This window comes from Gymnodraco acuticeps, unplaced genomic scaffold, assembly GCF_902827175.1.
Source record: "Gymnodraco acuticeps unplaced genomic scaffold, fGymAcu1.1, whole genome shotgun sequence".
NCBI lineage: Eukaryota > Metazoa > Chordata > Actinopteri > Perciformes > Bathydraconidae > Gymnodraco > Gymnodraco acuticeps.
The window spans coordinates 200,366-218,048 of record NW_022992251.1 but is presented as its reverse complement, the minus strand read 5'-3'; the positions used below and the strand labels follow the sequence as shown (position 1 = coordinate 218,048).

At 41.2% G+C, this 17,683-nt stretch overlaps 1 protein-coding gene across 2 annotated transcripts in view; it reads left to right on the top strand.

Moving 5' to 3' along the window:
- The window catches only part of LOC117540262 (ankyrin repeat domain-containing protein 50-like), a 48,236-nt gene that overhangs the window by 3,600 nt on the left and 26,953 nt on the right, over positions 1–17,683 (top strand). For both annotated transcript variants that reach the window (XM_034206851.1, XM_034206850.1), the window contains exon 3: positions 16,635–16,867. In XM_034206851.1, coding sequence (XP_034062742.1) covers positions 16,635–16,867 — 233 coding nt within the window. The remainder of the gene's footprint in view (positions 1–16,634; positions 16,868–17,683) is intronic.

Below are 17,683 nucleotides of genomic sequence, written 5' to 3'. Positions count from 1 at the left end.
GGCATGTAACATGATCAAGATGAACTGTTATTGTAGGCAGAGGCTTTGAACAGAGCTGCACGTGAGTGTGTGTGTATGTGGTTTCCTTGCACGACTTGTCTACAGTGTATAGGTCATGCAGGCTATGCAACGCAGGCTGGAATGCAGCACTGAACACACACACTCACACTTCTTGTCTGGCCATCTGGCGGTGCTTATTCCACCAGTTCAACATCACACACAGGGGGGGAAGTAGGTCAAACGTTCAGCAAGGTAAATATTTTTTAATAGCTCAACAAAGCAACCTTTTTTTTTTTTAACCCCCCTTGTTCCCAGGAAGTATGCGCTCCTCTTGTCATCTGCTTGTAATCAAGTAGCTTCTAGCGATGTCTCTGACTTCAGTTTGACCCTCTCAGATAAAAGGCAGGTTATCGTAGGGACAGAACCAGACACTGAACCCAGCTGGTTCTCACTTCAGCTCTGATCTGTGTCACGCTTAGTGTCCGGGGCCTTTTGACAGTCACATTTGCTCCTCTTCGCATCATGAAACAAGTTTTCTGGCAAAACCTCGAGCTCTAAATCTGCGGACAACAAAGACACCATGCTTATCACCGCAGCTTGTTTTGTTTACGAGCCATATAAACACTTCGGCAGATGCCTTATCGCCATGTGAGGTGTAAAAGCACCGTTGTACACAAATAATCCACACGACTCTTCTACTGTTCTAGATGCTATCTGCTTCCAGGAAGATTATCGGCTGTATCTGGCAGTGACATTTAGAGAATAGAAGAAAATGAAGGGTGTACAACTTAATTATCATTCGCACTTTATGACCTTTCATTACAGCAGGGATAAACATTCACAGAGGGGTGCATACCTCATTTCGATTGAGCATATTCTGGCCTGTGCTTTACTCAATAAAAGTTATACAAGTTTCATTGAGTTAAGGGCCTTGTTTAACACAGATTTTTTTTTTTTAACCCCCCCACCCAACTTCCTTCCAGCTGTGATTTTAAATGATAGCTAGTGAGTGAATGCAAGAGGCCCCGTCAAATTCTTTAGCAGAGTCAAAGACAAACAAGTGTGTATGTTGATAGTAATCACCCGGCTTGTGCTAATACATTGAAACTGGTTCAGACACAGGTTTTACGTCCACTCAACCTGATCTTTGACATCTGTATGTCTGCAACCACTGACAACCAGAGCTTTTAAAGCTATGTTTTATCTCAAAAGGTGCAAATAGGCTGTCTTGCACACTGTCTAACACATGCAGATGTATATACAATTATACCTATTAACCATGGTTTGGTTTAAGGCCTTCAATCTGGCAAATGTGTGTATTTCTGCCCAGCGCCGGGTTTTATAACTTTCAATCAACAATTTGTCTTAGACTTTCCTTTGTAATGCCACAATGCACACACACATGGGATGGTTCCAGCTTCTCAAATGGAAATATATTTTAGTTTTCTCAATCTCTAGTGATAGCCAAGCGAATATTGTTGGATTTATGGACCATATGTTAGATAATGGCATTTTAAGATGTCTCCTTTACCTACAGTAACATAGAATGGACATTTTTAGTAGAACTTGCATGAAATGATATTGACAATAGCCCTTAGTTGCAGCCTTAATATTTAATGGAAAACCATCATGTTGTATTGATTACATCCATATCCCCCAGCTTCACTAGAATGTGTTTTCATTTCATATATTACAAAAAGTAATGTGTTGAATTATCTTGGCACACGCCTTCAAGCAAAGGTTATGATCCGGATAAAAAGCAGTTTCACCTTTCCTCTGCTTCAAGTCTACCAGAACAAGCTGATGTCTTGTCCCGACAATACACTTGATTCTAGGGCTGTAACGATACACTAATCTCACGATACGATACACGATATTCAGCTCACAATACGATATATATCACGATATTCAGCCAACGATACGATTCGATATAATTCGATACACTTATATCATTTTCTGAAAGATTTTAAAGGGACAGTGTGATTTTGGTGACATCTTGTGAGTGTTCCATTGACTTGGATTGAATTAATTCAACTGAAAACTGAAAGCATCAATTATACAATATGGCTCTGACAGAGAGTCTACAGCTTGCAAATGCTGGACAAAATGAATCAAAAGATGTGGTGAGAAAATTAGTTTCATTTATTGAAACAGTGCAAACTGTAGCTTACAAGCCTTTGAAACGTAAGTACATAAAGTGCAGTATCACAATGGAGAATTAAAAGGTGCAGCAGGTGGCGGAACACGGGGGATTTGAATGGGACTTGTTAGAAATTTAAAATCAATGTTTTGATGGCATAAAGTACCTTAAACATACCGTCAGTTTAAATGCTGTTTTATACTGAAAAACCAGAAGTTCTCGTGCACAACCAGTTGTTAAGCTTTTATTCTGAAAATCCTTCATCTCCGGTTAGCATTTAGCATGTGGCTAATATACCATTTACTATAGAGGTGAATTTAGTAGCGATATGACAGGGAGTGTTGCACACCGAAACCTACTGATTTCAACACTACAACTATAGACGTCGAGATATTATTATTGCTGAATATTAAATGAAGGTACAGTTTATTTGAATACGTTTGTTTACAGACGTGGGTAGCATGAGACAACATCCGGAACTACCGGAAATGATACCAGCCGTGAGGTATCTTTGGAGTATTGATTACAGCTTTTAAAATGTATTAAATGAAAAGTCATGAAAGAGATAAGGAGGAGAAAAGGCGTGTTTAGTTATATATTTAATGTACAATGTCTGAATCCTCTGTTATGCGCAACAACGAACATTGGAGACGTGGAGGGCCGGCCCCCAGCAGCGCCAACCGGCACACAGGGAGGAGCCAGCAGAGGATATTTAACAGCTGGAAAGGTGGAGCTCCCTCTCTTCCCTTCGCTCAAGACAGCCAGAACACAGCTGTTTTTCTGACTGAACCATCTTCTGCTTGTAACATTACCGTGCTTTTTATGAATTAAAGTTTACATTTGAACCTTCTCAGAGACTCAATTGGTCTCCTTTTTAAAGCTTCTCTCCTGGACGCGAGAATAACGAACACAGTTATCAGACTTAATGTATCGATACCCGCGGCTGAATTATCGATACTTTCTCGGAAAACTAAATATCGATATATATCGCAGGATCGATTAAATTGCACAGCCCTACTTGATACCCTTACTTGCATTGCACTGCACTATCTGAAGGGTTTGACACTTGTATTGTGCCGTCAAGGATTGTATCTGTAGACAGAGCCAAAGCACATTCCTCTGTTTAATGAATCGCTGTATTGCCTTTATCAAAGGCCACTGTCGTATTTTGACTGGAATCCTCCAGTTTGAATGCATTTTAAACAACTAGCGATTGCCATCCAACATGCCTCACTTTCTCCCTTCTGGACAAAAGAGCTGGCTTCAAATAGGTGGATTTAACCCAGGCATGTGGGTCAAACTAAAGGCAACAGTTTTTTTTTTGCTGATTGGACAAAGCTGCCTTTTAGTCTAGGTGTGACCTTATGTTGATCTGCTGTTGGGCCGAACATGAGTGAGGCTAGAATTGCAGCTGGACAAGTTTGTGTTTCTTTGTAAAGGGCACAGACTTCAGTAATGATGAATGGCCGGGGCTTACATTTGTGAAAGAGATTTGAAGTTACTTGGAAGTGTTTTATTCCCATAGCGGAAGACATTGATACTGCGGTCCAGATTTTCGACAAAACGATTGATTGATTTTTTATTTTCTGGCAACTACATCAAACATGACTTTGTAAAACGTCCTCTTTGTTCCAAACAAATGTAGATAATTTAGATGAGTAGTGACGTTAATCAAAAAAAGAAGCAGGATTAAATCGGGTCGAATAGCCTTGAGTGAACATGAATATTGTTTGGCTTTTAAAGGTCATTTACCAAGACATCATGACATTACCAACTTCCAGCAATATTTTGAGATCTAATCATTACATACATGTGAAAAATAAACCTTTGAGAATAGTGGAAAACGGTAAATTAAAGTCTCCCTTTGTCTGATTTTGACCATAGTTCAAATTAGGACACATTTCAGTTTCAATAAACCCAACTAAGACGATTTTTATTGAGTATGCAAGGGAGCTTTGTGGGTTTTCTTCTTTATGTTGACTTTGTGACTGTCGCACATTGGGCGGCCCTGCTTATTGGGGTTAAGGGACGCTAAATGAAAGCGGCCCGTGTCTTTCATGTGGTGCACGGCTGTGGAAAACTCTCTGCAGATTAGGGCCACGTTTTAGGAACAAAAATAAGGCTCCCAGTGTGACGCATCGACTCCAGTGGAGCAGATGAGAAGAAACAGCAGTACTGGTGTGGCTGCAACGATGACTCAGCAATCTTCGACCAGCCTCAGTCTCCACACCACAGGCGGGTGTGTGTGTGTGTGTGTGTGTCTGTGAGGGTTGTGTTGATGTGCCTACACGCTTGTGTGGGCATACATAAGTCATTCATATTATTGTTATACCCCACTCAAATAAATTAAAGCTCATATGTGATGGCGCCTGAGATCCTTTGACAAATCCTCCCTGAAAAATGTTTGGTCTCTAAAAATACCCATCGTACGTTCCTAGAATCCAAGGTTTGGCTTGAAATTGATTATCTCGTCTAACTTGTTGTCCAAAACCGGAAAGTAGCCTATCCCATTTACAATTAGAGAAAAAAGTATTTTATGTAACTAGAATCTGTAAATGATTTTTGCATGATTTAAAGTATTGGAAACAACATATTTAGGTATTATTTATGTGTATTTTGTCACTTTAAAACTCAGCTAATCTGCTTTACAAAGACTTTGTGGGTGTGGATTGATCACATTTGATTGACAGGGCCTTGGCAACAAAAGCAAACACTTGCACATCTGCTATTACATTTTGATTCAAATAATGCTGTGCTCTGATTGATTGATGTAAACATGTGACATCACCTATTTCCAAGTGAGAGATCTAACTTCGTAGTATTGAGAAAAGCAAGGCAGAAATGTCCACGGTTCAAACTCTGGCCCTCTTATTTTTCTTGCATATTTTGGATCCCATTGCTTATAATAAGAATCTAGTCGAACATATTTGGTTTTTAGGTCTTTTAATTGAAGTGTTATTGGTGATGTATTCATTGTTTTAGCACTATGCTATTTAAGGATATCACCATAGTATAGGGGTGGGCGATGTGACGATATATATCGTCGTGACGATATTAGGTCTCCAGAGATATCGTATCTATCGTGATAAAAAAAAAAAAAACTTGAAAAAAAATTACTGATGTGAAAGACATCAGTAATTTCTCTAAAGCTGTCTAGTCAGGATTCAGACAGTATTGCACTTTATTTATTGTCTTGGTTGATTCTGTTGGCTTATATTTTATTTTATTTGCGTGCATATGAAACGCTAACCATTCCCATTGAGATCATTAAAACTGTCATTTGAACGGCGATCAAGCTTGAAGCCACAGAGACGGACACGATCCCCTGTCCGGCTAGGGTTAGGGTTAGCCAACACACTCTCACTCCATAATCGTCCAGGAGCGACGTTTGGTCAGTGTCCGTGGCGTGCAGTTGTGACGCTCCTAGGCTCCTTCAGCGTCATAAAGGGACGCAAATAGCTTTCAACTGATTGCAATGTATTCCCATCTGCGGCGGGATTTGACGCTCATGGAAGCACGGCATTCGTTTGTGTCGGCTGCCCTTAAAGGCAATGTCAGCGTCCATTCTCATTGGATAACGGATAATTGTACACCCGCAAGTAAGTATTCCCCTTACTGTCGATTGATTTTACAGTGATATCTGCACTACTCATCGACTAAAAAACACCAGATTATCCTTGTTAATTACACAACATTGATTGGTTTAAATTGTGTGCAATGCTTTTGTATTTTTCCCCTTCGATTCGGAGAAACAAATATTTGTTCGGAGTAAAGGATGGCAGAAGACACTACACTACCCAGAATCCCCAGCTATCGTTTGGACTACACCATGTGCTCTGTTTGACAAACCCCGTGATAGTCCTCAAGCTCTGTGATTGGAGAGTGTGCTCAGAGGGTTACGCCGAGCCTCGAACAGCACTTGAAATGGGATGGAACCACGGCGGACTGTCCAAAACTGGATTTGAACGGCTGGGGGAGCGGGAGGGGAAGAGGCTCTCCGTGCGCGGCGCAGGGGGCTATGACAGCGGATGGAGAGCCTCTTCCCCTCCCGCTCCCCCAGCCTCACCTACTGATTTTAATTTCACCATATATCAAGCCCGATCGATTTCACAATGTCAGCACACGTCTGCTTTCGTGTTGGTAGTTCAGTCCGAGTTGTTTGACACGCTAGTGCTAGTGCTACCTCAGAAAGTTCATTTTTATACTGAGAAACTGTGCCTTGAACTTGAAGCCATATCAAAATGTTGAATTGTTCATTCAGGGATTCATTTCAGAAATAAAACCAGCTTGAAATGCTATTTTGGTCTGTTACTCCTTTTTGTTTTAGTTTCTGAAACCTTGTCGGTGGTTGTACTGTTAAGTAACTTGAAAAATAACCATAATAACCGACATGAAAACATATCGTGATAAATATCGTCTATCGTGATACTGCTTGAAAAATATCGTGATAATATATTTTTCAATATCGCCCACCCCTACCATAGTATATTCTTCAGTTTCAAGTCCATGCCAAAACTGATTTTCGACAGTACATGCTGTAGTACCCGATGGTATCAATTGGGCTCCCCTCATTCTGGCATTAGTTCAAATGTAGTCTTGTAAAATCTTGTTTTGGCAAAAAGCATATCAAAAACGAAATTATGGCTTGTTTGCCCTAAAAACCAGTTGAAGGACATGGCTTTGTTTTGGCTATTGAGGCAGACTAATGCCTTTCTGGAATCACGACATCCCAAATTCTATTAGTATGATATGCCATCTCTTCCATCCAGCTCACACTGCTGCCTTTTTGTCACCAGAAATCTGCTGATCCATGTACAAAATCCTCTCTTGCCTGGCAGCGGACACCTTGCAGGTTTACTTGTCCGTGTTGAAATGCATGAGGACTGTGTGTATTCATTCATGTGTTGAGGCTTTTGAACACAAAGACAGTTGTGTGAGGAGAGCAGAGGGAACGGTTCGGAGGCAAACTGTGGCAGGAGTGTCGGCGGGGAGAAGAGGGAGGGGGTTGAAAAGGATGAAATTTCAGAATCCTTTGACAGTATTGGATAGCCGGCCAGGAATGCACACCTCGTCTGGGTTGGGAAGAGCTCGGGGGCTTAGAATAGTTATCCTAGGTATGTGCGCTTTCCAGAAACACTGTGCGGTGTTTACACTTTAGCAAATCATTAATAGCCTGCATTATAGGGGTTAAGGAGTTTGAATGGTGATTGACGAGGCTGGATGGGAATATGTTTCATTAAATATACATCTCAAAAACGTTTTAACAAGGTAGGTTTATTGACTTCCAATGGCAACTCAAGAAAGTATCATATTTTTTAACAGCAAAAATATGATGTGATGTAATTGAAGGGTGGGGAATTGGTTAGATGTCAAGATGGACAACGCTCCAAAATGCAGCCCCTCACCCTCACAAAAACAATGTGATCACTGTGTGTGACCCATCCCATGACATGCTTTTTAAAATCAAAAAGCATCATAAGACTTTATTCTAATATCATCAGATAGCAACACGAAGTTTTGGTTTCAAGGACATTAGTTAGGGTTGTTTGCGAGGCTCCATTTTGGGCTCGTCTCTAAAAGAAACGGTTGTTTTTGTGTAAGATTTTGGCTCTCACTCGACCTCTCTTCCCCCTGACCAAGCAGTCTCCAGGACATTGTTCCTCAGACAGCCGGAGGCATTTGTCTGCTCAGGATCCAGCACAGAATTGATTGTGCAAATCCATTAAGCCGAGATCAGATTCTCACATTGTCCAGCATGTTTTTAGAACCGCAGAAACAAGCACTTTTTAAATACTTGCATGACCCAATTGCATTGTTTTTTGTTGCTGAAGTGTTATGTCAGAATATGAGGTAATGTATTGCTGACAGCTTGTAGAAAACGCCTACCTTTTCATCACTGACGTAGGTGTGTCCTGAAGGGCAACATGCTTCAGAGGTTCAGCTTTTGCAGAATTGGTCCGGGTATATTAAACAACTGGTGCCAAATGGAATTGTTGTGCCAATACCAACATTATACATACATTAAATAACTTGAAAACCTTTCCCTTACACATGCAGCTGTACAAGAACTTAATTAACATAAGAAAATGAAAGACGTCCTTATTAAAATTGGAAAATATTATAGCCGCTTTCACACCAAGTACTTTGCCGTACTTAGTTCCCAGCACTTAGTACCCCCATGGAACTAAGAGTCGATCACGTTCACACCGGAATAAGTTCCTTGAGGGAAGATTACGCAAATGAAGCCGCTGACGTCACTTCTTCTTCACGGCATATACTGCCACCTGAAGTCCCCGGCTGGAAGTCCCCGGAGTTGGGGACTGGCCTTCCAAGTAAATCGCCAGAACGCCGACACCTCCTCATCTCCACCGCTCCCATGTTTTTTTTTTGTGTTGCCATAAGTTATTCTCTCTCCGTTGGTGCGCGAGGCTAATGCTAATGCTAATAGTGCTAATGCCAGCAAATACAATGGCGGCTTCAAAAAACTTTTCAGAGTTTTACGGGGCGTGGTTTGCAATTTGCCCAGCCAATCGAAATTGGTACTTTTTTCTCCCCAGGATAGTACCACCTCTCTAGCAGGCACTAAAAATGGGGGTAAAAGTTCTCTGAACTAAGTTCTCTTTTTGGTGTGAACGCAAAATTCCAGGCGCTAACGGAACTAAATGGGAAAAGTACGGGTAAAAGTACTCCGGTGTGAAAGCGCCTAATGTAAAATGGGTAAACAAAGCTATTCCATGCCAATTTTTGGACATCAATGTCTGTAGAAATCTTCATAGTACTCCTCCAGTATTTGTTGAGAAGTGGTGGACCAACTGACTGACTGACCAAGAGAAATTGCCAGCAAGTGGGGCTAAAAACAGAGGAGATGAAATCTTCAATGAGGAATTGATCAGCATCTGATCTTTATAAATTCCAAACAGCAGCCGTCTCTAAGAACTCAACCCTAACTTATGTAGAAAACAACTCTCTGAAATGTGGGCAGAGTAGCTTCACGTTGAGGGAAATGTTGATAAATTGTGCACTTAGTGAAAAAATGTCTGCATACTTTCAAGGCCTGTCTCTTTAGACACAATGCGGTTTAAGTTAAATGGATTTTTAAAAACCTTGCTCAATTCTCCTCTGATGAACAAATGGTTGCAATGGGCATTTCTGTATTTAAAAAAAATAACTTTAATTTACTGCTGCGAGGTTCTCAGAGGGTTATCTGTGTCATGAAAGGCTCTCAGCACAAATGAATATAAATATGCCTCTCCCCCGCTTACATAACTGCATTTCTGCTCCTGTGTACCACTCTGCATCAAACCCTTGACTTATAAAAAGCTTTGCAAAACAAGCTTTATTCAACGCAATTCATACCCACTTTGCATAAACTGTAATGAAGCCGTTTAGATTTAGAGTTGATGTCCAATCAGATAAAAGTGGAGTGTGATGTGATAACAGATTGAGGAGGAAACAGGAGCATATGGCTGATGTAGCGGGGATAATACAGCAGGCCGGGCTGTTCAGAACATTTGCTCTCAGCTCCAAACGCATCAATCTTATTGTCCGCATCGGTGTGATTACTCTGAACAGCATGATTGCACTTATGCATAATGTACAAATTGCATAAGGAAGTACGAGGGCAGAATCTTAACGGTAGTTGTCTCTTTGCTTTGGGCGAGCTGTTGTATGACTCAGCGGTTGTTGAAGTTCTCCTAACTTTGCAAACATGCTGACGAGCTTCCTGCAATCGAGTAAATGAAGAGATGCGGGTTTCTTTTATTGAAAAGTATCTCTAGTTTTCTGCTGATACCGTCTGAAAGGTTTGTCAGTATCACTCTGCGTCGTGGTGGTCCGTCTGAAGCTCCACTCACCAGTTGGTCTCTCTTCTATTAATAGAGCGGTGTCAAGGCCGGACCTGGATTGAACGTTTCACCGTCTGTTTATGTTGGGCTTCGGCTGTATCCTGGGCAGCGTTTATGTGTGTGATGTTTGAGTATGTGGCATGGATTTCAGGCTCTACGCCCGCTCTATAAAATGAGCCGTGTAAATTTGTAAGGCGCTGGCTACGAGCCCGGTGCTGCCCTGTCGGCCCAGACATCTTCACTGAACGTCACACTGAAAGCTTCACTTTGCACATTGTGGGGAAAGCGGCCGCGGATGCAGTCGCAAACACACATGGAGAAATGGTAGATGCAATTCACATCAAGTTCTTTCCCCTTTTTCTCTTGTTTTTTAGTAGCAAATCAACTTAGCCATATGTCGAGGACTTAAAAGTTGGAACAAATGTGCAATCCCACGGTGTGTGGCCGAATCGCTTTAAATGTGTCTGGCTCAGGTATGCCGCAGGTTTTTCTGGCAAACTAAATCGGCTTTTCCCGAGCTTATTTTCTCTCCATCTCTGGTATCCCGGGGAGTTCTCTTTGTCTGCAGCCCTTGTCTTTTGACTCTTTGACAGCCCGAAAGTAGCTGGATTGTGAGGGAAGAATGCCTCTTTGTTTTGCCCACTTGCTGTCACCGTGGATTTGATTGTCTCAGTAGGCAACATGGCCTCAGACACAGCCATTCACACACACACACACACACACACACACACACACACACACACACACACACACACACACACACACACACACACACACACACACACACACACACACACACACACACACACACACACACACACACACCCCTGTGGATGGATATTCCTTTTGGCAAGGCTCCCAGATGGCGCCGCAGGTTCTCTGTGGGCTGCAGCCATCATATGGAGTGATGGACTCTGTTTCTGAAAGGCTGAACAACATGACGACCGAGTGTGAAGGTTGGACACACTTTGCACTGACTTCCTTCCCACTGAGAGTTCAAACTGCTCTGTGTTTTTGGACTGTTTTGCGGTACAACACAAGTTAATGGGATACATTGCCTTGGGCTTTGGAGACTTGTGATGATCATTTAACCAAATATTTAACATTTTAAAACCCATTTTTTATGCATTAAAACTAATCGGCTACATTGCAAAAAGAGTTCAGTGTTTTGAATACAAATTATCTTTGATCTTTCATCCCAGAAAGGCAACCATTTTGGAAAGGACGCTTCAAATGAATGTTTTAATTTGCAATGTTAGTTATTGGCATTTATGTCAATCAATCAATCAATGTTTATTTATATAGCCCAATATCACAAATGTTACATTTGTCTCAGTGGTCTTCACAGTGTGTACAGAATATCAGTATGACAATACGTAAGCCATTGGTCAAGATAAAGTGTGATTTTAGAAGAACTGAAATAAGCAGTACACTTTATTATGAAGCCTAAAATATGCATATAAACGGTCTTAGTAAATGCCAATCATCAGCACCAAATGTTCCAATCCAATGTTGTTTTCCCAAAGACTATCATTACACAATCTATTATGCTTTTTGAGGTTTTCCCTTTCCTGTAGTGTGTTCTATGGGTTTTTGTAATGGGTCAATGGTCTGCAAAAGCAAAAATCCCTGGGTGTTTCTCAATGTCGAGGAGGCTTGCTTGGTAGCACATGTACTTCCGAGTCACTTCCTTCAGAAGCGAGGCAAGAATCCTTCCTAGCCTCGGAAAACGAAGAATTGTGGAACAGGCTAAGGGGTGTGCGTCATATGCGAGGCCCCGCCTTAAATGGAGCGCGATTTCCGCCAAAGATTTGGAAATTGGTCCGTTCGCAAAGCATTGTGGGGATTTTAAGACCGGAGGATACACATGTGCAGCCTCGAAATTTCCCGCAGCGAAGTACGCCGGCCTCGGTTGAATTCCAAGTATGCTGGACACTGGAACAGTCCTTCGGCGGGACTCGATGACGGAGCATCCTTGAAATAGTGGCTCTGGAGCAGCCTTCCTCGACATTGAGAAACACCCCCTGTGTTACTCCAGAGGGAGTTTCTCTCACACACTCCCCCCCCCCCCCCTGCCTGAAACGCCTCCATTGGACTCTAAGCGATTGACCAATCACAACAGAGCCAGCCAGCCAACCAATCAGAGCAGACTGGGCTCTGGTTTCAGACAGAGGGTGAAAAGAGGTGCTGCAGCACAGGCAGTATGAGAAAAATAAAGAGCATTTTGAACATTAAAGCATGGAGACATGTAGAGACACTACATACTGATATACACCTGAACATCAGCAGGAGAGGACTCTTTAAAGTAGAGACACTACATACTGATATACACCTGAACATCAGCAGGAGAGGACTCTTTAAAGTAGAGACACTACATACTGATATACACCTGAACATCAGCAGGAGAGGACTCTTTAAAGTAGAGACACTACATACTGATATACACCTGAACATCAGCAGGAGAGGACTCTTTAAAGTAGAGGCACTACATACTGATATACACCTGAACATCAGCAGGAGAGGACTCTTTAAAGTAGAGGCACTACATACTGATATACACCTGAACATCAGCAGGAGAGGACTCTTTAAAGTAGAGACACTACAAACAAATATGAAACTGAAAATTGGAAAAATATGGCATATTTTCACTGAGGTAAATAATATTAAGCATTACATAATTGATGGGATTTTTGTTATGCAATATTCAGTTTTGACTCTTGCACTTCTCTATAGTAATGGCCTCTTCTCTATGTCCCAGTAGGTTGAACTGAGAGCACACAGACCTTCACTCCAGTCCTTCCCGCCCCCATGTGCTTAAAGATAATGAGCTATGGGTAAAATATAAGCCTAAAATGGTACATACTTAAAGGAAATGGCATTGGAGCCGCCACAGGCTTAGTGACAGGCTGTTGAGCATCCAGAAGAAGTCTCATTAAAACCGTTTTTATGACAAAGAATACAAGCAATGTCAGCTCCATTAGGAAAGAGTGGTAGGTGAAGAGTCCCATCATCTGGAAGGGGACCGCATTTAACTTCCCCTGAATCCTCAAATGCACTGCAGCCGTCCCTCCACTCTTGAATCAAGTTTTCATGTTAATTGATTTGCTCAGCCTCTTCTTAAGTGTTTGATTAACCTAAACCCCCCCCCATTAAAATGTCACTAATACGAAGTCCTCAGATTTTTTATCACGGCCAGTTGGGCTAGAAGTAATTTTCTGAATGTTGGGCAATTACTTTTTCCCCAAACGGACATTTTACAGCTCAAACTGTTGCAGGCTAGCTTGCAGTATGGAGATGATGCAAGCTTAATGTAGCATTCAAACTGATATATCTCTGTGTGCTCGGCTGCATATTGATGCGATGCTTGATGCAGAGTGCCATACTTCATGTTGACTTTATCACTGTACGCCACGGGGCTGGTTTTAATGGCTTTTCCTATTTAAACATCAATATTTACCGTAAGTTGCAGGGATACTTGTTTGTTTGACAAATCTTGCATGTGTATTTGTCATGATAGTTGCTCAACACATTCCTCTTCACATCTGTGATGAAAACTCAAGGCTAAACATTTAGCTCTCGGCTGTTTTTTGTCGAATAAAAAAAGCCCGCTGAATTATAGATGGCTGTATCTACTCTGGATGTTCCTGTGAGCTCAAAGCATCCACAGTGGGCCTGTTAATGGATGCAATATGTGCTGGATGGAGACATATTTAAACGCTTAACTCCCGACCAATTGAGACTGATGAATTGAGAATTGAATTGAGAATGGTACGGCCCAAGAAAATCACATTCTTGGTTACCATGTTGCACCTCCAGATAGCAAAACATCATCTTTCATGAAATAATGTCTTGAAGAAATACTGAATTGACACCCGACACCTGACACTGAGAAAGGTGAACTATATGTAAAGTAGGGCTGCTCAATGAATCGTATTTTAATCGCGATTTACGATTATGGTTTGCAACAATTACGAAAACAACGTAATCGAAATAAAACGATTATTTTTTTATAATTATTATTTTTTATGGTTTTTCAGTTGAATTATATTTAAAGTTCAGGGTAATCAACTGTTAAAAACATACTGTTAAAAAAATGTTTCTCCAATAAATTGATGTTTTCAAAGTCAATGAATAATCGCATTTAATAATCGCAATTACAATTATTGACCCAAATAATCGAGATTATGATTTTTGCCATAATCGAGCAGCCCTAATGTAAAATGGTATTCGTCATGTTAAGAGATGAATAAACTTCAGATATTTAATCATGACTGAGCAGCACAGAGTTATGCATTATTGTTATTTTGATAGATTGAAACATTTACACATAATTTTACAACAAAAACTACACACATCAACCACATTTTTTACATTTGCAAAATATCATACTGTTCTCAAACTTTTGCTTTCATAAATAAAAAAATCCCCATCAGGAACCAAAACAGTAATAACACTAGGACCGATTTACCAAGTAATATTTTGAAGAGGTTAATGCGATTTCACACTCTTCCTCCTGTCCTCTGTCTCAGCTTCAGTGTCTGACAGGGTTCTCACGGTCATTACAAACCTGAAAAAGTCATGGAAATTCAAAATGCTAATTCCATGCCCTGGAAAAGTTATGGAAAACAATATTTTTCCCAAAGTTTTGGGAAAGTCATGGAAATGTAACTAAAGTTGCATCAAATATAATTTATATTTTATCTAATCGCCGACATAGTAATACTATAATGATAATAAATACTGTATGGTATAGTAATGAACGTAAAAAACTTAAAATGTAACTGTCGAGGTGTTTTGCTGGTGAGAGATTTGAGTTGCTTTAGCCTGTAGAAGCTAGTAAGCCTATTTGATTTGTTTTAGATAGGCACAACAGGTTTCATATGCAGACCTTATTTTCCTGTTCCATGTTAAAATAAACCATTTTCAGTGGTACCGCTGAGAAAGAGTAATGTTTTTGGTCATGGAAAATTAGGTAAAGGTCATTGAAAAATCATTGAAAATCATTGGTGAAAAAGTGTATGAACCCTGGTCTGAATCACTGAAGGTCAGCAGGTGCATGTTTTTGTTTTGTAGTATTACATCTGGCACAAGGGTACCTTCAGTGAAATACTCATTCAACCAAGATGCACCACACAGAGACATGGAAGTCCTTCCTCCCTCTTGGCATCTGACTGTTTAACCCTCCCTCCGAGCGTCAGGCACTCTGAGTCAATATGCTGGCACCTTGTTATCTCTTATTGGACATTTTACTTAAATTCTTATGTTTTATATCTGTATCTTTTATAGCACATTATTACTTTTTAAAATGATATAATACATTATATTTCATTTTATTTATATTTTATTGTATTAATTCTATTCATGGGACAACTGTCACGAAAACCAATTTCACCCTGGGAGATTTTTTAGTATTTCTGATTCAGATTTTCAGTATAAAAATGGTTCATATTTTCTTCTTGAGAAAAATCATTTGTTCTATTGGACTGTATGTGTAGTGTTGTAGCTTGTGGACAAATTAACAGCTTCCAGTCTAATGCAGCCAATTTAAAAAGTAACAACAAACATGGCCATTGAAGCTCAATCTGACCGACTCGTGCTCTGCCTCCAGTATCTACTTAGTGCAGCCAGAACTTGAGAAGAGGAGACTGAGTAATCATCCCCTGACCTACCATATTTCCTGGAGGTTCTGGGAACATGATTCATCCCTCTGAAAAAACAAACTTGTAATATTCAAGTTGACACTTAACAGTACATCCAAATGTAATAAGTGTAATTTAAGCAGACGCCTGGTGTTTGCTGGCGCCAGTCAGAGTGAAAATGAGATTCTGATTCAACATCAGGCATGCTAATGGCGAACAGTAGCCTAATGCTATCATTAGCAGGACATACAATGGCGTCATTAACAGGAATTACGATTTTGTTACAATAGTTAACTAATTTAGACAACTTCTCATTTTCATTTGTGAAGCTCCACAATGTCTAAAAGAAAGAACATTTTATTTGTAATGTACTCGACATCTGCCTTCAGACGAGTGCTGTCTCTCTGAAATGCTTGTTAAACAAAAACATATCTTATTGGTCAAACCGAAAGATGAAAACATGATTGTGAGGGAAACTTCTGAAGCAATTGGAAACAGGACTCAGAGAGACACGAGGAGAGCTGGAGCTTTGATCAAACACTGGTGGTTTATTTGGAGTTACGGCCGGAGAATTGACAAGACAGGTGGTGTGTCACGAGTTGACACAACGGTTGCCAAACCAATTCTGAAGAACTCTTTCTGCAGCTCGAGGTTTTAACTAGTTCAAAGTGTAATACTGAACATTCTTCATCAGCGAGACTAAACAATTATGGACCCTGAATCTAACTAGAACTCTCGTCCATAGGAAAGAATGTGCGTCAGGGAACCTACGTCCCTGAACAGTAAACTACCTCATGGCGGCTTGTGCTCTGTCATAGACTGGCAACAGCAATGTGCCCAAGCTGCCCTTCCTAAAGAGAGATAGCAGCAATACCCAAGGCCGTAGAACTATGCCATGGGGAAAGAGACAGTGAAGAGAGAAAACGATGAACTGGGTCGAAGGTTGAATACCTAAGCAAATGATTCCCTAACAGTTAACGTTTTCTCTTTGTCTTTTCCCTCTGTCCTCAGGTGTGTCCTCTTGCCTCTGCTGAGCGTTAAGCCCCCGCAGCAGTCTCTCTTCCTGCTGGTGGACTCCATCGATGAGGGCTGTCAGCTGGGTGAGGGGGAGCAGAAATCCCCCGTGGGCTCCCCCAGGACCATCGCAGAGCTCCTGGCCAGTCATCTGGAGTTCCTGCCTCCCTGGCTGCTGCTCATCTGCTCCGCCCGGCGACAGAACAAGGCCATCACTAAGCTCTTCACAGGTAAACAGCTGCTGTCTGTAATGGATTGCCCTCTTGGTCAATTAAGGTCATTATTCTCTAAGTGATGGCCAAATAATTCATTTAAGGTGTCATGACTGTTTGATGGATAAGACTATTTGCAGCCTTCTTCATTCACGTTTCAGCTTAATGGCAGCTCATTGTGTGTCTACATGTGATGCATTGAATTAGAAAAGCATTTACAAACAACTGATGCAGAAAGCGTTCTCACATCACGACATGCCTAAAGACGTTAGGGTCACCACTGCAGACCACGTACAAGTAGCAGCGCTTCCTTGATGTCCTCTAACTCCACACCAGCTGCTATTATCTCCCTGTCAGCCAGCAGCTTCCTGTGTGGTGATGAGCTGGCATTACATTAATCAAGAGCCTGAGTGTGTGGGAGGAAGACTCCTCCGCAGACTCGCACTGCTGTGTGAGCCCTCTCTACCTTTCCAAAAACCCTCTTAATGTGGGAGCTTCTCGTGCCTCATAAAACATTACGTAACATCCAGCAGTACGCAGTGGTTTCTGTGCTCAGGAGAGGCATGAATCAGGTTCAAGGCTGTGTGAGCTTCATGTATATTTAACCTTTTTTTTGCCCCAAAGCATCCTAATAATTTATATTCTTTAGACCAAGTGTTGTTAAGCAAAATATGTAGATTTTAACAGAAGTTAATTTCAGCCCAAATGTTACAATGGCCTGTTGTCAACATTGCATAATGGTCAAGTATTTGCAGGGTGTCCGCGGGGTAGGGCTGCACGATTTTGGGAAAAAATCTAATTGCGATTTTTCTGACAAATATTGCGATTGTGATT